At 39.3% G+C, this 22,084-nt stretch overlaps 1 protein-coding gene across 3 annotated transcripts in view; it reads right to left on the bottom strand.

Annotated features, from left to right (window-relative positions):
* The window catches only part of LOC143280798 (uncharacterized), a 35,925-nt gene that overhangs the window by 6,790 nt on the left and 7,051 nt on the right, over positions 1–22,084 (bottom strand). For all 3 annotated transcript variants that reach the window (XM_076585482.1, XM_076585485.1, XM_076585484.1), the window contains exons 7-19: positions 21,394–21,512; positions 20,618–20,722; positions 17,680–17,806; positions 11,407–11,608; positions 9,694–9,838; positions 9,098–9,262; positions 7,818–7,882; positions 6,492–6,573; positions 5,926–5,995; positions 4,113–4,338; positions 2,076–2,169; positions 1,357–1,473; positions 405–571 (exon numbers count right to left, since the gene is read on the bottom strand). In XM_076585482.1, the coding sequence (XP_076441597.1) occupies positions 405–571; positions 1,357–1,473; positions 2,076–2,169; positions 4,113–4,338; positions 5,926–5,995; positions 6,492–6,573; positions 7,818–7,882; positions 9,098–9,262; positions 9,694–9,838; positions 11,407–11,608; positions 17,680–17,806; positions 20,618–20,722; positions 21,394–21,512 (1,684 nt within the window). The remainder of the gene's footprint in view (positions 1–404; positions 572–1,356; positions 1,474–2,075; positions 2,170–4,112; positions 4,339–5,925; positions 5,996–6,491; positions 6,574–7,817; positions 7,883–9,097; positions 9,263–9,693; positions 9,839–11,406; positions 11,609–17,679; positions 17,807–20,617; positions 20,723–21,393; positions 21,513–22,084) is intronic.

Raw genomic sequence — 22,084 nt, 5'->3', positions numbered from 1 at the left:
TGTGATTACCTAAATTGTTAGGGAGTGATTTTTGTTTCGCATTTGTTTGCTAGGTGTCTGTGGGTGTGGTATCACTAAATTCATATTGACTGGCCCTTTTATGTGAATTTCTGTACGTTTTTTAAGCTAATAATTTGGATGCTGCTTATTTTTGTTAATTCCAATCTTATAAAACCTAAGGGATGTTGCTGGCATGCAATGACAGCATATCTTTTTATTTTCTTCTTCCCTTTTTTTTTTTTTTTTAACATTTTTTTTTTGTTTTTTTGTTTTTGCAGCTTGCACTATCATGATATCAATGCATGCATACACTGTAACCTGTGAAATACAATACACCGGTTGGACAAATCTAACCTTGAACAAACAACGTTAGTATAAACTGCAAATCCCAGCTCATAACTCACTTCTCTTCTTGAGGTGGAACCGGAGTCCTGTCTCCCTGGAAAGGTCAGGCAAGCTATCTGTGTCTGAATCCGATTCTTCCTCTGCATCGCCAGAACGAGCAGGTGGCTGTTCCTCTGTCACCAGCTCTAACTCATCCACTTCAGGTGCTCCTCTCTTTTTGGGTGTCCTGGTGAAACAGTCACACACTCATGTTAGTACACATGATCAACCTTAGGAAAACAAGATGGAGGAAATTTGATAAGTTTACAATTGTATGCATGTGCACATAAGTGTGTGCACACACACATATATACAGACATATCTCTCTGTCTTTACAAACATACACACATACACATACACACATATATATACATACACTTATATACACGAATTTTTACAAATAATTTGTTAATGACTAAAATCACACTATATGAATAGACTTTAAACTGAAGAACACACACACACACACACACACACACACACATATATATATATATAGATATATATATATATATAGATATATATATATATATATTGTACTCATATGCATAGATACATGCTTGTGGGAATGATTGGAAAATTAATAAATAACTGCTGCCCAAAACGCCAAAGCATGTAGGAATGATTCTCTTGTTATATATATTTTCTTTATCATTATTTTGTTTTGCTTTTTGTGTGTGGTACATGCAACTTTGCACGTGTGTCTTATACACCTTGTTAAGGTTTAATTGACATTAAAATTGATTCTGATTCTGATTCTATGCACACTGAGGCACACATGTAAGCAGGCACACATACACATGCCTTCACGCATATCCCAAATGAAACTGAAATCCTGTATCTTAAATTTCAGTGCATGTATTCAGACATGTTTTATCTTTTGTTTCACACATGTGCTCCTCATTCGTTTTTGCTGGAATAAACGGTCAATCAACAATAAAACAACAACAAAAACCATATGACTGGACTCACATGCCAATACCCAATCCCAGCTGTTTGATTTTGGCCTCCACTGCTGACTCCAGTTTGGGCGCTGTGCGCAAGGAGTATTCCAGGATGAACGCTTCCAGCACAAATGCTGTGAAAATGCTGAAACACATCGACACAAACACACCTGGTTTTCATGCAAACTGTCTGCACACTGATGAACGTATTGATAGTTTTGAAAACCATTTCATTTTCTTCTTTTTTTTATATAATAAAAAATAATCAAAAACAACAGCAAACAAGAAGCAAAGCCTTCAATGGCTGGAACAACAGAAAAAAAAACACACAGAATTTTCCTAGTTAACACTGAAAAGAAAACCTTTTGCTGAACAATGAATTAATAGTATTTCTAGACCCACTTTGTCCTCTGGAATTTTTCAAACTATGCAAGCATGTGCGCATGCACACACACACACACACACACAATCACACACCTATCCATCAATTCATCCACCAATCTATCTAACTGAATGGTTGTCCCTCGGTCTCAGGAAAGAGGTGACTCTGTGGCTGTCTATGCACACAGAAGTAGCTTTGTTGTGATGTTCTTCTTTGAGTCCCTTTGGTGCTTTTCTCATAAAAAAATCTATCTATCTACGTACAAACCTTACTGACAGACAGCAGAAAAACAGACAGACAGGCAGACATGCAGACAAGGACAGAAAGACAAGGCACAGTGTTAAAATGAGAGGCAATGAACTCACTTGAGCACCAGAACCACACAGCAGAGATGGAAGGCAAAGAAGTAAATCCTCACCATCTTGCTGCCTGAGACCAGCACAAACCCTGAAGTCAGCAGTGTGCCCGTCAAGGTCCACAACAGTTTCTTCTTTTTTTGTTTTTGTTTTTTACTGCCCCATCATCTGCACCATTTCAGAGGCATCACTCCCATGCCGCTCATTCTGAGTCCCTCATACACAGCCACACTCATGTTCATCTGTCACAGTCCCAGTGCCGGCAGTCCACAGGGAACCATCAGTGTTAGGTCGGCAGAAGGCCACACACCAGAGGAGACACTGCACTGCTGCTGAGTCACTTCGGTGGTGTTCGGTAGTGCCTGTTTTGATAAAAGTATTTAGGACACCACCTACTAAGCTCCCTACTGACAACAATAAAGGCTTTGTCCCAGAGCCAGACTGAGTGAGCGTCTTTCCCCAGAGTGGAGACCATGACCACATCCCTCCAACAACAGTCCCCCATGAATCCGCTGACACTGAAGACCTTGACAAGGCACCCAAAGCACAGAAGTGAAAAGATATCGAAACTGAGGTCCACAGCAGTTTCAGTTTCAGTTTCTCAAGGAGGCATAACTGCATTCGGACAAATCCATATACTCTACACTTTATCTGCTAGGCAGGTACCTGACCAGCAGTATAACACAATGCACTTAGTCAGGCATTGAGAGCATGCATATATTTGTGTATCTATCACAATGGATTTTTTCTACCAAATTTTGCCAGAGGACAACACTTTTGTTGTCATGGGTTCTTTCTCAAAGTGCCAAGTGCGTGCTGCACACAGGACCTGAGTTTATCATCTCGTACAAATGACTAGATGCTCAGTTTGGTTTTCCAGTCAAACTTGGGAGAAAGGGAGAGAGCAGGATTCAAACCCAGACACTCACAGATTCTGTGTTAGCAGATGAGCGTCTTAACCATTCTGCCAACTTCCTCCACAACAATCCCCAGACACTGAACACGCTGCACCAAAACTATTTAACATGGCTTCATTATGATCAAAACAAAAAGCCTGCTACCTTCTGACAATGTAAAAACAGTAAAAAGGAATTCAAGGAAAGTGATCTGAATTAACAGCTGACCCCCGAAAACGGAGTATGGCTGCCTATATGGCGGTCATACACGTAAAAGCCCACTTGTGTACATACAAGTGAACATGGGAGTTGCAGCCCACGCATGAAGAAGAAGAATTAACAGCTGGAAGAAAATGTCTCTCATGTGCATGGAGTATATAATTCCACATTGTGTGCACCTGTTAATGTCTGTCAGTTAATTTCTTTATCAGTTTGTTTAGTTGTCTCCATCTCTGCCTTCAACAGTAACAGTTGGGTCATCAAGAATTTTGGAAACTTGTAAATGTTTGAAAGGACAGCTGAAATGGTGATTAACTAAATTTTGTCAAATTTTCAGTCCTGTGATGTTTTTTTTTTTTTTAAAGACAGCAAACATATATACGTGGAAAGCACTGCTCGAAAATGTAGTGTCACATCTATCCACTCTTTTTTCCTGGAATGATTATGTCTTTATCTTATATCAGTATCACCATCACTGTCTTCTAAAATCTACATTGTCTTTGTGTGATAAACATGATATTCTTTTTTTTCTTCTGAAAATACTATCCTTCAGACTTTCTCCCTCGTTTCCTGTCATGTTTTCTGGTGCATTGGAATGTGTAAAAATCACAAAGTGGTGTTATTTTCCCATTGTGTGACCATGCTTTAACTTTGTGTCAAAATCTCCAGTGAAACTGTACTGATAAACACTTACAGTACTGATAATCAGTTACAGCCAAAAGTCAGACTGCTACATCCTTCAACTTTTGTTCTCACATATTTGAAGCAATCCCATATCATGATCCTGTTTCTGTAAATGTGTGCATGTGCAGACATGCGCGCCCACACTCACACACATAAATGCACACACAAACACATGGACACACAGACACACACACACACAGACACATACATACTGACATGCTGTCATGTCAAAGCTGCCAAAGGATATCATGCCACTGATTGACCACAGTCAGCTCCAGCAGAACCACGAAGGACTTGATGATGTCGTTGAAATTGTTGCTGCAGTACCTCAGCTGATAAAATGTGCTGTTCTGCAGGGCTGGGTTGCCACACCACAAATCCTTAGGGTCTGTGTGACTCTCATTGTAGCCGTGGAAACTGATTTTGTTCTGGAACACTTCCATGCCGATTATGGCAAAGAAGTAGTAGAAAACCTGGGGGGAGATACAACAGGTTTAACACTCTGGTCTTTTTGATCAATTATACAGGTAAATTTTTAGTGAATATTGATGTTTATGTATCTGTCACACTGTTGATGTATTTGCTGTATTTTTATCCATGTGCCTGTTGTGTGCATGTTCTGAGGATGCAAATATTTTTTTTTTACTTAAATAAAAATCCTCTGGGTAAAGTATAGCAAACCCTAAGTTTTCTAAGTTTTATTTAGAACAGATATGTTTATCCAGGAAGAAGTTTCCTGATAAACTGTGTGTACTCTTGAAGATACTTTTTCTTCATTTTTTTTTTGTTTACCAGAAAATTGACAGACAGACACAAAGGATCCAAGGGGATGCCTTGAGATAAACAGCCACAGACAGGGGGGAGGTGGGGGGAGGGGGAGGGGGGGAGAGATCAAGATTCCATTTCACCACTAAACTTTCAAACAATAAACAAGGCAGCACTGATAACAACACCTGTTCTTCTTAATTCATCCCTTAAACAACAATGAAAAAACCCTTTAAAAAACAGAAGAAATATGGCTGGTTAGCAGAGCAACATTTAAAGTCTTCCACTAGAGGACTCTGACAATAAACATGAGAAAGGCTCTCAAAGAATATCAATAGCAAAGAGCGTTATGTTATGCTTTTATCATTATTTCACTTCGTCATGGTCATTACTGGCTCCTGCAAAAATTCACTGGGCAAATGTTACTGTGACGATGAGGTCAAATTACCTTGCACATGCGATACCTACTTGCTAACTTGAAACACTGGTCAGGATTATGAATGAAGCAGAATAACATGAACAGTTTAAAACAGACCTATCCTTTTGTTGTTGTTATGCATGCGTATGAATTTGTGAGTGAGTGAGTGTGTGTGTGTGTGTGTGTGTGTGTGTGTGTGTGTGTGTGTGTGTGTGTGTGTGTGTGTGTGTGTGTGTGTGTGTGTGTGTGTGTGTGTGTGTGTGTGTGTGTGTGTGTGTGTGCAGGCCCCATCTTTCATATCATTTTTTTTAATTACCCCCATACACTGACCCAGAATCCCCAACTTTTAGCTGCAAACTTCTTCCAAATTATTGCGAATGAAACATTTTTAACTTCTGTCATCAGCCTTGTCAGAACATAAATACCAGCAATAAATCCATACAATCAAAACAATGTAAAATGTAAACTAAAGCCTATCAATGGATTACTAAAGTGGAAGGGTAAATATGTTTTTCTTCTATATGCTGAAATGAACTATTCCTGTTGCATGCATCAGTCAACAGTCCTGAATGCCACTTCTAAGCACTGCATGTACGACTGAGGCAAATGCTGAGCCACTGTGTATGGTAATACTGCTTGAATGTAAAAAAAAATACAAAACAAAACAGTAGAGTAATGGTTCTTAGTTTTATTAACCAAGCCTCGCTTCAGTTTTGATAATACCAGCCAATGAGAATTGAGAAACACGGTTTTCTGCAACTCGACTTAATGTCTACTTGAGGCTGTCAACTGACTGTCTGCTCTGCTTATCCATTAAAGCCTACACTTACAACAACAACAACAACAACAAATATGGATTAGGAATCAAACAACTCACAAAAATGACTCCTCCATATGTTGCAATGGATGGGCCGATGTTGACTATTGTCTGAATGATGATCTTAAATCTTAAGACAGAAAGACAAAAAAACAAACACTTACAACAACCCAATCAATTGTGACTGAAATAAAAAAAGAAGACTAAACTAAAAATAGATGGACAGATATACTCAGTCACATGCTTTAAGCAAGTTGTACATTTTCTATTCCTAGTGGCAAGAAAAACTTAGTATTCTCCAAATAACTTGTAAAAACTGATCTTTTCAAATTTCATGCCAATGGCAAGGATCTTTCTTCTTTTTTTTCTTCTTTTTTTTTCTTTTCAGCTGAACTATAATAATATATTTCCACACACACAAACACTCTGTTTCCATAACGAATGTGTTCTTGCTGTTATCCTGACGATCTGACATAACATCATTTCATTGATAAATACTTATGTTAAAACGACCCAGTTCTCATCCTTGTAATGGTTCCTTTGCACTCAGCTAGGCTGTAAGCAAACTGATTTGATTTAACTTTTCCTATTATGATATATTATTCACCTAGTTATAATCACATTACCTCATGATACTGCCAAACAGCTTGAACAGTCGGAGAACTCTCAGAACAAGCAGAATATCCAGAGTACTGAACTCCTCATTCGCTGCAACATACCAATCAGAAATAGCAATGTGATTTGGAAAGTAAACAGCAAGAAGAAGAGTATGTGGATTCTTTTTATGAGGATTCTGCACAACTGTAAAAGCTATAAATCTTTAATACATACTTCAGCAACATTATCTACACTACATGAAGGTTAAAGACCATAAATCTACAATCTTTGAGTAAGATTCTTGCCAAATGTAGCACTTCACTATTGTACCAATTGAGAAGAAACTGTAAATGACGATTAAACGAGAGGAACTTTACTTTTTTCATGCATAGTTTTCTTTCAAGTCTTTTTCAAAATACAAAGCATGAATTGGAAGAACAGATACAACGCAAGCTTTATATATATATATGTGTGTGTGTGTGTGTGTGTGTGTGTGTGTGTGTGTGCAAGTGTCCAACTCAGTTGACTGAATCTAAAACACATTTCTGTCTCCATGCATGCTTGCTTGTCCATCCCTTCATTCCAACAGACTGCAGACTTGGCTATTGTTTAGATTTTGTGAAAAGGAACAAGAAAGGAGGACACATCTATTATGTTTTGCATATATATGCTCTTAACCCCAAAATATAATTATTTCTGTGAACTTTTGTCTTTAAATCCTTTGTTTTATTTACCCATTTATTTATTTATCTATCTATTCATTTATTTCATTTTTCTTTTCTTTTTTTTTCCCCTCAAGGCTTGATGAAGCACGCTGAGTTATGTTGCTGGTCAGGCATCTGCTTCACAGATGCATGTGGTGTAGCGCAAATGGATTATGTCTGAACGCAGCGACGCCCCCTTGAATAACTGAACTGAACTTTAACTAATCCACATCCTAACAGGAAATACAAGATTTTTTTCCTCTTGATCATCCAGTCCACTGTTAGTGTTATTGTCATCTAATGCTACTTGTTTTGATGAAACAATAGATTAATGGAATTCACAGGTTAGAATATTTAAGAAACAATAACTACCCCAAGGAGATCTAAGAAACAATAACTACCCCAAGGAGATCTAAGAAACAATAACTACCCCAAGGAGATCTAAGAAACAATGACTACCCCAAGGAGATTTAAGAAACAATGACTACCCCAAACTAAAAGCCCAGCAGGCACAGAACAACATGATATGCCCATATACACATAATGACACGAACACTCAGTTCTCTGATGGTTTCAATTATTGTCAAAGTCACAGCAGCAGGTACACTCACAGTAAACCAGTACACCCCCATGAACACCACAGACACTTACACTCTCCAGTGATGGCTTCAACAATGGTGGCAATCACAGCAGCCCCAATCACAAAGAAATCAAATCTGCAGACAGATGTTCACATCAGTAACTGACGTGTCTTGCAAAAACGGAAGTGGGCGGCTGGGAGAGAGGGGGAAGGGGGGGTGGGGGGGAGGGGACAGCACAGCACATAGAACATTCCACAACTTAATTCTTATGAAAAAAAAGTACAGCTAAAAATTATTTTGCTGAGGTGAATCATTGTGATTAAATACTGATTAAATGCCAATACTCGTTCAAACCATAAAAAATCAACAGAAAATATTACTTTGTCGAAGTGCATCACTGTGATTCAATACTGATTAAATGCCAATACTCCAAACATGGCAGTGCAGCAAAATGAACAGTATTATCTTTCAAGTCTTTGTTGTTTTGCATTTTATAAAGTTTTATTGATAACACCCTCCCACCCCCACCCCCAACCCCCCTAAAAAAAAGGCAAGGCCTTCAAGACTCACCTGTGATACACTTTAAAAAAAAAAAAATCTAATTGTTAAAATGTGTTCTGTATTTGTTATTATAAAGCTTCGCATTAAAAAAGTTTTAAAAAAAAGTCCAAACCAGATTCGAATTAAGTCCCCTAGCATTAATTACAGAGTACTTTCCCTTTTTTACTATCTGCACCAAAACGTTTGCAAAATAAATAAAACTTCCATGCTTAGCAAAAGAAGTTCCTGTTTGAACAAAAAATGATAATGACTGCTCTTGTTGTTGGGTCAGAATATCAGATCAAAGTGCCAAGTTTAGAGAATACAAAAAATATAAATATAACATTAAATGCAGTTTGCATATAATTAGGCTTCATTTTTTAATTTTTTTGTGCCCATCCCAGAGGTGCAATATTGTTTTAAACAAGATGACTGGAAAGAACTGAATTTTTCCTATTTTTATGCCTAATTTGGTGTCAACTGACAAAGTATTTGCAGAGAAAATGTCAATGTTAAAGTTTACCACGGACACACAGACACACACACAGACAACCGAACACCGGGTTAAAACATAGACTCACTTTGTTTACACAAGTGAGTCAAAAAATCAATAATCATTATTATCTTTTTGTATAATACACACAAATTTTTCTCTTGCCTGTTTTATAAACTGTTTGTTTCTTTTGAGTTTGATACTGTCTCAGTCTATACCTTTTAAAAACAGAACAAAAAGCAGAACACACACACACACACACACCCATCATTAACATTTTACAAAAATAGAACCACCAGGAAAGAAATATCTCTCACATATTCCACAGTCGCATTGTAAACTGCTGAGGTCCAAAGACGTACAACTTCAGCACAATTTCAAGAGTGAACACAGCCAGAAAGAACCAATCAGCCTGATCCACGTCGAATCCAATGAAAAAGGCATTGACGAAGATCAGCAGATCAAATGCATAGCGAAAATATCTGAAAAAGACATACACACATTTGTACTGAAGCAGAATAGCATATACTGATTACATTCATTTAACAATACTGATATGATATATCCACAACAATGTACATCTATACTGAAGAGCAAAAAGTTGTGACAGAGAAATAAACATTCATCCAAAAGCAGTTAAATAAATAAAATTTATCAATGATAGTGTCGTATATCCAGATTAATATGCATTATGCTAACATGAAAAATTTCTGATTCAGGCTATATTTAACACACTTTTGTCCATTTCCCATAAATTTCCTCCCATATTTTATGTTCTTTACTTTTATGAAACTATCAGAATACTTTTAAATCAGTTGGTGTAAAAACAGCCTTGTGTGTGTGTGTGTGTGTGTGTGTGTGTGTGTGTGTGTGTGACAAGGCATACCTATGCCTTGTGTGTGACTAGGCATACCTATGCCTAACGATCTGCTTAATATAGTAGCTGCTGGCAGAGTTGTAGACGTTAGGAAAACGCCTCTCCAGGAACGTCTGTCGGTCTTTGACTTCAGACAACTCCACATGCAGCAAGTCCGCAAGGTTCATGAACTCTTCCTTGTCTGTTTTAGCAGCCAAGCAAAGTGGACATCAGCTGCTGAAAGCTTCAGGGTGGACAGTATTATAATGCATCACTGTCAAGGACAGACCATTTTCATACACAAATAGACAGAATAAGAATATGTTACGTTCAGACAGAATCTGATGCTAAGAGTTTCAATCCAGACAGTAAAAGACTGTGTTGTTCTTGAGGAGTGGATGTCTACATCTTGAATGCTGATTGCTTGAAGATTTGCATTTTGGGATCAGTTGCTCGAAGCTTCAAATCAAGATAAGGTGTTGCTGCTGAAGATCAGTTGCTTAAAAAGTTAAAAAAAAGACACCTTACCAATGTGATAACTGAAGCTGCAACATAAACTATGGCATATGAAAAATAGCTTTTCAAGATCTGTAGCTTAAAACTACAATGCAGACAGCATAAGAGTATGTTGGAATGAAAGTACAATGCAGACAGCAGAATATGTTTCATTGAAACTACAATTCAAACAGATTAAGAATATTAATTAATACTCCAATCACACTACAGACAGCATAATGTTGCTGTTAGAACCTGTAGCTTAAAACTACAATGCAGAGAGCAGAAGATCTTACAATGAAACACAATACAAACAGCATAAGACAGTCTTACTATCTGGGATCTGTGGTTTAAAGCTACACATGTCTTTGTTTTCTTTTTTTTTATTATTATCATTCTTTCAACCTTCAATGTTCACGCAGATCCTTCATGCATGTAATGAAAAAAAAAAAAAGCGTGACCAGTAAACATACACCTTGTCATCCATGTCAAGGTATTACACTCATCTGTTGAATATTTCACACAACACCTGATATCTGAGTTTGAAAACAAAGGAGCAAACAAAGTGTAAACACGCAAGCACGGGACAGAGACACAGAACAAACAAATGAAACCTAAATCACTCACAACAGATGAAGGTGTCTTCAAAGCCCAAATCACTCTCCCATGCAGATGAAGGTGTCTATCACAGATAAAGGTGTCTATCACAGATAAAGGTGTCTATCACAGATGAAGGTGTCTATCACAGATGAAGGTGTCTATCACAGATAAAGGTGTCTATAAAGCCCAGATCTCTCTCACCGATAATGGTGTCTATAAAGCCCAGATCTCTCTCACAGATAATGGTGTCTATAAAGCCCAGATCTCTCTCACAGATAATGGTGTCTATAAAGCCCAGATCTCTCTCACAGATAATGGTGTCTATAAAGCCCAGATCTCTCTCACCGATAATGGTGTCTATAAAGCCCAGATCTCTCTCACAGATAAAGGTGTCTATGAAGCCCAAATCTCTCTCACAGATAAAGGTGTCTACAAAGCCAAAAATCACTCTCACAGATAAAGGTGTCTACAAAGCCAAAAATCTCTCTCACAGATAATGGTGTCTACCACGCCAAAAATCTCTCTCAAAGAGGAAGGTGTCTATAAAGCCAAAAATCTTTCTCACAGATAAAGGTGTCTATAAAGCCAAAAATCTCTCTCACAGATAAAGGTGTCTACCAAGCCAAAAATCACTTGCAAAGATAAAGGTGTCTACAAAGCCCAAATCACTCTCACAGATGAAGGTGTCTCCATTGATGTCCAGGACTTGCATGAGCAGGTCAACCTGAGCAGCACTCTTGGAGGGCACCACCACTTCCATCAGCTGCACCCAACGGTTCCGGGTCACCGTGCCCCTCCCGTTGCGGTCCACCTTCAGGATGTTGAAAGCCTGGGCCAGCTTCTGACGCTTGCTGTACACCGCTGTCTTGATTTCATTCTGTCACAGTACACAACATGTACAGTAAGTAGATTGAAGATGTTTAACAGTGGAAGGCATGCATACACACACACACACACACACATTTCATTAAAAGTACACACAGTATACTGATGATATTCAACAGTGGAATGCATGCACACACACACACACATTTCATTAAAAGTACACACAGTATACTGATGATATTCAACAGTGGAACGCATGCATGCACACACACATCACGTTACATTCAACACTTATTGAACGACAAATATTCTAATTCTTTAAAAGCATGTTCACTGCACTGAAGATATTCAACAGTGGAATGTATGCGTACACACACACACATTTATCTAAAATCACACACAGTATACTGGTGATGTTCAACAGTGGAACGCATGCATACACACACGCACATTGTCGCGTAAGAGCATGTATTAGTCACGTGATGCTGATGATGTATCGAGTAGTGATGCTCATCCGGGTATCACACACTCCTCCCCTCCATCTTAAAACTGGAGTTCAGAATAAATCTTGTTCTCTTCACATTACTGTGGACTTATGTTTTCCTTTGTACTCTCGCTCATCTATAGTTACTGCAAACAAATATAATCTTAGTGGCGAGTACCGCTACATGGTGGCAGAGTGTGGTTTGTACCTTCGTTTCCAACAGGACAGAATAGAAGAGTGTCATAAAGATGGGTCCGTTCAAGGCGCCCGATGCCTTCGATTTTGCACAGCCAATGATGTGGCCGGAGTGGAAACAGCAATTTTTACGCTAGAGGTCAGCGTCTAAACTGGAAAAGGATGAAGAATCAATCCAAGTAAGTGCTCTTATTTATGCCATGGGTAATGACACAGAGAGAATCTTTGCTTCATTCGGGCTCAGTGAAATAGATTCCAAAAAGTTTGAAGTTGTCCTTGGCAAGTTTGTTGGATATTTCATTCCCAAGCGAAATATCATCCATGAAAGAACAAGATTTCACGCCAGAAGTCAGAAGCCGGACGAAAATATCGAGGCTTATGTTTGCGCACTTCACGAGCTCGCAGCAACTGCAGATTTCAAAGACAAAGAAGAATCCATCCAAGACAGGCTAGTGCTAGGTGTTCTCAGCACAGAACTTTCAGAGAAGCTCCAACTGAAACCAGATCTAACGCTCCAGGATGCAGTGCAGGAAGCAAGACAGCACGAGTCCAATGTTGACGCACTATACAGCAGCAAAGGCGGCGATAGTGGTCATAGGCAGAAATGGTGCAAGGGTGGCCCTAGCAACGCTCGTCGGGGTGGCAGCAGTCACACTCCATCAGGCAAAGGCAGCTCAACCCAAGGCGGGGGGAAGCAGCATGAGGCCAGCTGTACTCGTTGCGGACGGCAACACTACAAGCATGTGTGCCCAGCTCAAGGAAAAAGGTGCAAGAAGTGTGGACGCATGAATCACTTTGCGGCAGTCTGCAGAAGCAGCAAGTCAGTCGACGCAGTAGACGACGTACCACATCTGAAGGAGAACGTTACACGTTGAACACTCAGAAGAAAAGGTTCAAGCAAGACGTGAAGAAGAGAAAATGGAGGAATATTTTGTTGCAACACTGTGCTCAGAAGGCAGAAATGAACCACCGTGGATGACAACACTCAAGTTCGGAGGTTGCGACATCACGTTGAAGATAGATACAGGAGCGGATATGTGTATCATCTCGTCAGCTCAGTACAAAAAGCTGAAGCCTCGTCCACAGCTTCACAGATCAAGTGCAATTCTGCGGAGCCCAGGAGGTATCCTGCAGTGTGAGGGACAATTTGTCGCCATCACCAGAGTCCATGACCAGCCTCATTCACATTGACTCTTCGTTGTACAGGCAAAGACGGACAACCTTCTCAGCAGAGAAGCAGTGGCAAACATGTTTAGTCAAGAGGATTGAAGCCATAGAAATGCCTTTCGGCGAGCTCGACAACAAACCAGTCCAGTGCCCTCCAGTAAAGATAGTCCTGAAAGGATCAGGGGCTTACAGCGTTCACTCAGCAAGAAGAATCCCGATACCCCTGGTAGACAAAGTCAAGGAAGAGCTCACCAAGATGCAGGACAGGGATCATAGAAGAAGTAACAGAGCCGACGGTCCGGTGTTCACCCATAGTGCCAGTCATGAAGAAGTCAGGATCAGTGAGAATTTGCACAGACTACAAGCGTCTGAATGCAGCAGTCAAGCGAGAACACTACACACTGTCAATGTTGGAAGATATCCTGCACAAGCTGTCTGGGTCTGCGATCTACACCAAGTTAGATGGTACATCCGGATTTTACCAGATTCCACTCAACCCTGAGTCAGCAAAGCTTACCACATTCATTACCCCATGTGGAAGATTCTACTACAAACCACACTACTAACACCACAAATATTTTAATTCTTTATAAGTGTGTACACAGCGGACTTAGAGAGAAGAATAAGAGCTGTAGAAATGAGGTGCTTCCGAAGACTCTTAGGCATCTCATACAAAGACCACATCACGAATGAAGAAGTCAAGAGACGCATCCGCAATGAAATCGGGCCCTATACTGACCTTCAAACACTCGCCAGACAACGAAAACTGAAGTGGTTTGGTCATGCCACACGCTCCTCTGGTCTTGCTAAAACAATCTTACAAGGCACAGTGAGGGGAAGAAGAAGAAGAGGCAGACAAAGGAAGAGATGGGAGGACAACATCCGAGAGTGGACAGGCATGGAGCTGAGAGACACCCTGAGAGCGGCCGAGAGACGCGAGGACTGGAGAAAGGTGGTTGACAAAGCTTCGAAGGCGCCCCAAAGGATTCGGAATCTGAGGGATCGGTGACGGTGACGGTGACACTGCACTAAATACATTCAACAGTGGAATGCAAGTACACACACACAAACACACACATCAAATTCCGTACCACATATATAGACACCAAAAGTTCTTTTTTTTTTTTTTATCTTTAACAGGTGTTAAAGGGTTGTTGTTGGTTTTTAATATCCACGTGTACAAACGATTTCACTTTACCTGGTCTGACAATGTATCTGAAAGCAATAATAATAATAATAATGGTATTTATATAGCGTTGAATCATGTGCAGAGACAAATCAAAGCGCTTTTGCACCAGTCATTCACACACATGCATAACTCTAAAACTGTAGAAACTAAAGACAAGGAAGGGCAGGCAAGGGAGGCTATTTTGGGAAGAGGTGGGTTTTAAGGCCAGACTTGAAAGAGTTGAGTGTGGAGACTTGACGAAGCAAAAGAGGAAGTTCATTCCAATCGCAAGGTCCAGAGACAGAGAAAGAACAGGCAGCCAACAGTCGAGTGTTTGAATCTGGGTATGCATAAACAGAGTGGATCCAAAGCCGATTGTAGTGAGCGAGATGGAGTGTTGGCAGCCACAGAGATAGGAAGGGGCAGTTTTGTGAATGCATCTATAACATAGACTGCTGATCTTGTACTTTATTCGGTGTGAGACAGGGAGCCAGTGGAGATGTTGCAAAAGAGGAGTGATGTGCTCAGATCTTTTCTTTCTGAGGACGAGTTGGGCAGCAGAGTTTTGTATGCGCTGAAGGGACTGAATGGATGAAGCAGGCAAACCAGACAGTAGAGAGTTACAGTAGTCAAGACGAGAGAGAATGAGAGAAACGACAAGTCTAGATGTTGCGTCAGTGGACAGATATTTCCGGACGGCACTGATGCGCCGCAGTTGACAGTAGCAGGACTGACATGTCTGACTGATAAATATTTGCATGGACAGTGTATTGTCAAGGACAACACTGAGGTTCCTGACTGACGTGGAAAGAGGGATGGATGTACTGCCAAGTTTGATTGTGTCAATTGTGATGGAAGACAGTTTTTGTTTAGTTCCTATGATCATTGCTTCAGTTTTGTCCACGTTCAATTGTAACTTATTTCGAGTCATCCAGTTTTGAATGTCCAGGAAGCAGTTGGATGTTTCTTGCAAGAGTGACAACAATTTTTCTGGGGTATCACTCTTCTGGAGTCGAGTGTCATCAGCATAAGAAAATGACTGATATTATGGCAGTTGATAATTTCAGCGAGAGGAGCAGTGTACAGTGTGAAGAGCACTGGGCCTAAAACAGATCCCTGTGTGACTCCATGTTCGATTTTAACGGGTTCAGATTGGAAATGATCAACAATGACAGACTGGAATTGATCAGATTTGAACCAATTTAGAGCAGTGCCACTGATACCAAATGTAAAATGAAGACAGGAAAGAAGGATTGAATGGTCTATCGTGTCAAAGGCGGCTGACAAGTCGAGAAGAGTAAGAAGGGAAATTTTTCCGGAGTCGGACGCTATCAGTAGTTTGTTCAGAATGTGGAGGAGAGTGGTTTCGGTGCTGTGGTCAGCGTGACAGGCAGACTGAAATAGGTGGATGAGATTGTTGAAACAAAGGTGGTTGTTGAGCTGCTTGAGGACAGCTTTTTCAAGGAGTTTGGACAGGAACGGAAGATTAGAAACTGGTCGATAGTTTTTCAAAATGTTTGCGTCAAGCTTGGGTTTCTTCAGAAGAGGCCGGACGATTGCAGTTTTGAAAGTGGATGGAAACGTTCCAGTGAGAAGGGATGAGTTGACAATATTGGTGATTGTGGGAAGAAGATGTGAGACACACTGGGAAAATACAGAGGCTGGTATAGGATCGAGCTCACAGGATTTTACTGTCATTTCTTTTAGGATTTCATTGACTTCTGTTTCAGTCAATGGATTAAAGGAATGGAGAGGAGTGCCGCTGAATTGTGGATCAGGATGAACAGGTTGGAAAGACATTTGGTCTAAGATAGTATGAATATATTTAAAGCAAAAATGACTTAGAATAATTCAAAGAAAGTAAATCTACAAACAAAAGTTTACTGCAAAAATGCTGACAGCATAAGACATTTTCTTGCCATTTAACTCTGAACAACGCACAGAAGCCAGTCTAAATCATTTGTTAATGCTTCCCTGCATTATGTGCGGAGCAAGGATTTAGAAATCTAGATGCCTAACATTAAGATTTTTTCCCTGCCCCATTTTCTATAATCTATTGGGTTGCCATGAGGCCATACACACACACACATGCTTGAGCTTGCAAAGGATAAAGCAAATGATCAATTTCTGCTTAAAAAGCAAGACACTGGCAATTTGGCATGCAATGGAACAAGCAAAAACTTACTTTTTTTACATTCTAAAAAATTTGAAATGCCACTACAACTGAGACACAAAAAATGTTATTCACTATAAAAATCATGCATGCACAGACACACACACTCATGTATCCCTGTGCCACATACACAAAAAGGAGATAAAACATACACCAATACCTATACTAATATTCTTTTTTTTATAGTTTAAGAATATCTCCTAAACCTATAGGGTCTCTACTTTCTAAGTTTTAATTAACTCACTCCGGACGATAGTGTTCCTGACATAAGGTAGCGTTCTGGACGACGGAACGCTATCGCAGTTTCGACAATTAAAATTTTTTCACGTTTTCCTCATGGGGTAGCATAGAAATTGCAGCTACACCGGGCATTGCAAACGTGTCAAGGGTCGAAAGGACGGAGTCTGCACTAGTTGGGTCACGGTTAAGTATGTGTAATTAAATGGAAAGTTTCTTCGTTAGGTTCTGTAACTATACACTTTCTGGCCAGTTGTTGACCTTGGAAATTTTTGGAGCAAACTAGATCACTACAGTGGCTTTTTACTGTTGCTGAAGTGATTGAAATGCTTCAAACTGAAGATTTTGACGTTGACAAGGATGATGTATCTGCAGTGAAGAAAGCTACCAGCAAGAAGGTACTGACAGTGACTCAGCTACTGAAGGCTGTGAAGAGAGGGAGGGGGGTGGGCGTACACACAATGTGAGAAGAGGGGTCAGTGGGTCAAGTACAGGGAATTCCTTCAGTTACTTTGTGTTTTGTATTTTTTGTAATTTTTTCCCTAACCCTAACAAATGGGTCGTCTGCAGGGGTAAGCAAGGGAGAAAACTATTCACCCAGAGTGAGTTAATTCATCTCTTTTGCTATAACAAAAAGATATTTTTTGCCTTTTTAGTGTAACATAACAGTTCCTCTCCCCAGCTTCAAGTGCAGTATACCTTGAGATTTTTCTTATAGTTGTAATAGATGCTGGCCAGTACGATGCTCATGAAGATGTACAGGTTGATGACAAGATAGACACCGAAGTAGAGCACAAACCAGTTGTCATAGTCATACGCAGGCATCCTGAGCAAGCACAACATGAAACAGCTGTCAATCATGCTTTTAGTCAAGCTGTTCACATGGGACATCTCAAAGCTGAAAAAAAAGATGATTATCCCCCCAAAAATAACTTATTTACCCATCTAGACAAATGCCTTTATGGAAGTAGGCCTCAAAATCATAAACATCACCAGAAACACTGTACAGTTTGATCCGGAAATAAATCCATAATAATCCTCATAAAAATTTAATGCTGGTCCTCAATTCCTCTTTCTTTAAAAAAAAGGGACTGAGTTGTGTCTTTTGGAACATCCCTGCAGCAAAAAAGGAGGAAGGGTGTAGGATTTACCTCCCCTGAACCATTCAGCATCTCAAACCAAATCAAGCCACATTTCCCTCCACACCCCTCCAACCCTCCAAAAACCCCAGTTTTTAGACACTGTTTATAAACATTTTCCTCCGGGTAATTTCATAATTCTGCCAACAAGAAGTGAAACGATAGAGGACAATGACGATCTCTAGAGCAAAAAGTCTGGGGTGACTGTTGTCACACCAACAAAGGCTAATGGACTTGCCTAGATGGGCAAGGTAAAGAAAACCCTACATCCTACAAATGCACATACATTTCTAATTCCATGTTTAGTACATCAATTTGATTCAATGGGACAATCAAGCAGAAGATTGAAAGCAAGAAGCAAAACCTTCATGGCTCACTGCAAAAGCAAAAATGTTGGAAGTGGAGAGAGGGGGGAGATTACCAGTAAATACATATAATGATCCAAATAACATTCTTGCTCACTGTCAGTTGTGTGCCAGAAACAGAACTGTTCTGTCTTAATCAGCCCACACTAAGCAGCATTTTATTGTTTCATGATCACAATACAATGAAATGCTGATCAGTGTATATACATATTCAAAGTTCTAAACTCTCCCTGTTTTACCATGACTTTTTTGTTTTGATGAATTGTAACAAAATTGCCAAATACTTTTCTGGGCACTATATACATGATAATCACTCTGGACATGTCTGGTTCTTTTAACAAATTACAATCTACGGGTATTTGTATTTGTATTTCTCTTTTTTGTCACAACAGATTTCTCTGTGTGAAATTCAGGCTGCTCTCCCCAGGGAGAGTGCGTCGCTACACTGAGAGCGCCACCCATTTTTTTGTATTTTTTCCTGTGTGCAGTTTTACCTGTTTTTCCTATTGAAGTGGATTTTTCTACAGAATTTTGCCAGGGACAACCCTTTTGTTGCCATGGGTTCTTTTACGTGCACTAAGTGCATGCTGCATGCAGGACGTCGTTTTATTGTCTCATCCGAATGACCAGAGTCCAGACCACCACTCAAGGTCTAGTGGAAGGGGAGAAAAAACTGGCGACTGAGCCGTGATTCGAACCAGCACTCTCAGATTCTCTGGTTTCCTAGGCAGATGTGTTACCTCTAGGCCATCACTCCACTACAATAGGATGTATTCTCCTGTCCAATACAATGCAGACTTAAGGTCCACCATACTCTGCCTCTCCAATCAAGGTTAAAAAAAATTAGATAAAAAGAAAGAAAGAAAAAAATGCTGCTCATTGTCAGAATCTGTAAAAATGGATGCCCATCTTAAAAAAAAACAAACTATGAATGTTTCCTCCAAATAACGATGAAAGTTGCCCTCTGTTTCTATACCTGGAAAAGTTTTCAAATGTGCATGCGTAGTGCACGGGGTTAGGTCTAACTGAAAAATTCTGGACAGCAAGTCAGGAAGATTTGTTGATTTAGATGATTATTTGTGGACATTATGCAGTAGGCGCAAAGTAAGTGATGAGGCCTATGCACAATTCAATCTCTGAATAAAATCAAATGGCCTCCTTTCAATTACATGTTATCACGACCTATTGATGCCAACCAAATGATAATGAACAGGCTTGAAAATGAGTCAGTCACTTTGGGACAACACTATTTTACCAACAAACAATCACTTGGGCGAATGGGTAGAAAGTGTCAGGCCTTTACACTGAGTGTAAAACATAATCTTTCTATACTTTGAGTCGTATTTTAAAAGCTAACGTTTTACAGTATATTCAGATTGATGTCTCATTACTTGGCAGATCTTTCGCTGCTCTTGGCAGGTATGTCCATCAAGGTACCTTCCATAATATTAAGAAGAAGTCCATGTTTTAAATAAATCTTGAAACACCCTGAAACTAATGGTCGTGGTTTCAATTTTGCTTTGAAAATATAAAGGAAGGCAGAAACATGTTAGAAAGGGACTAGAAATCACCAAAGGTGCTAAATGACAGTAACATTTCATACATGCAGTTAAACTAACCAATCAACATGAAGCACTGCTAAAAAAAAAAAGTTAGGTTGCACCTGCATGCACACAAGGAAAGACAAAAAGCACATCATATTCACAAAATTTTCCAATGTCTTCAAAGTTCAGCAAAAGCAGAAGGCAATAAATTCTGAGAAGAAAAAGCAATTTCTATTTGCGAAATTTAAAACATTTATAATAATTTCTGGTTTCAAATATTCATCCGTTAAAAACATACAAAAGTAGAAAATAAGCACAGTTTAAAAGAAAATCAAATCATTATTTCCCAGGGTGACATAAACGCAGTTTGATTTTTCTTCTTCTTCTCATTTTCCTCATTACCATGAAGACCATCAAATGAGCTCCAGTACTTATCACGCCAAAAAGGCAAAACTGGTCTGGTCTAAAAGTACAACACAACACACTGGCTTTGTAAGAATGAATGCAGGAGACAGAGACAAGAAAAAGCAAAGAGAATAACAAAGTAGGAATCAGGGAGGAGAGAAGTACTCTTGAGAAATGAACTCACATGACATCTGGATTATTTGCCGTGGTGACCAGGACATACAAATCCCAGACTGAATCAAAATAGGATTTGAAATAATCATCACCATTTGGGTAGTTGAGGTATGCCCTGTGACAGCAAGCAAAAATGTTAAACATCAGTCAGTTTAATCAATAGTATTCATGCACATAACAATCACAATGGTATCAGAAAATGTTTCAGACACCAAATTAAAGAAAAACTACTTTGCGTTTTTAGCTTGGGTAGAGATCATAAATATACTTAAATTCTGTAGTTTAAAAAATCTCAGTTTTTGCAAAGGAAGTCATGGTATTGTTTCTGTACCAGATTAATTAATGAAACCTCCATTGGGTGATAAGGGATTTTTCTGGTAGTTTTGTTCCCTAGTGGAGTCCTCCAGTGTTCATGGCTTTGTCGTGTCCATGGTAATAAAGACCTTAACCTCCCATCATGCTTTGTAATTTTAAGGTTGAGTTCCAGAAACACAACGTTCATGAAGCAAACAGGTCTCACTCACACAAGTCATTGACAAGCTCTTCATTTTGTGTATACGTGCAGATTCACAAATATTCATCACTCTCATTCCACAGACATATATGTAGGTTCTGTAATGGTATCAGTTTGAAGCAATACATTTTTCAGTTATACAAACTTGTTCAGAAAATAAAGATTTAAAAAATGACATGTACTGTGGCAGTATCATAATTAGTCTCATCAACTTTACTGCGACTACTGGAACAATGAGTCACTGAAATCACTTAAATATGATACCATCTCACCGTTTGTAGAAGAGTTTTAGCCCCATCAGACCAAATAAGAGAACACACATGAAGAACAGAATCAGGACATGCATGATTTCAGGCACTGTCCGGCGGATGTTTCTGAAGGCACGACGAATCTGAAACAAGACTATATATTAACTATATAACTGTCATTATTATCTTAAAGGCTGTATTCAAATTGTGTGTGTGTGTGTGTGTGTGTGTGTGTGTGTGTGTGTGCGTGTGTGTGTATGTGTGTGTGTGTGCATATTCAAGTTCAGTAACATTTTTAACGGATTCAAGGGTTGAAAAGGGGTTACACAAAGATTTTTTTTATTTATTTATTTTTTTTATAAACATATCCATAGTATTATACAGAGAATGTGTGTTGTGCACGTCTTCCTTTTCTTCTTGAATGTCTATCTCTGTAAGTCCATGACTTTTCTAAGACTGAATCAGCTTTTCAAAATACATGATTCTTCTAATCCTGGTACGGTAAAAATACTTTTGAAATTTCATGACCTCCTCAGGTTTTCATTACCTCTAGAATCCCTGCACAACACCTGACAAATTCATACAGTTAAATTAACCAACTCTCAAACAGTCAGTGGAACACTTATGCACACAGATAAAGACCCTCATGGAATTTTCAATTTCTCAACAACAAAAACAAAACAAAACAAAACAAAAAACCCAACAAAAACACACA

Source organism: Babylonia areolata, chromosome 4 (genome assembly GCF_041734735.1).
Source record: "Babylonia areolata isolate BAREFJ2019XMU chromosome 4, ASM4173473v1, whole genome shotgun sequence".
Taxonomy (NCBI): Eukaryota; Metazoa; Mollusca; class Gastropoda; order Neogastropoda; family Buccinidae; genus Babylonia; species Babylonia areolata.
Note: the sequence above shows the minus strand (reverse complement) of the source record. Positions and strands in the feature narration are given on the sequence as shown.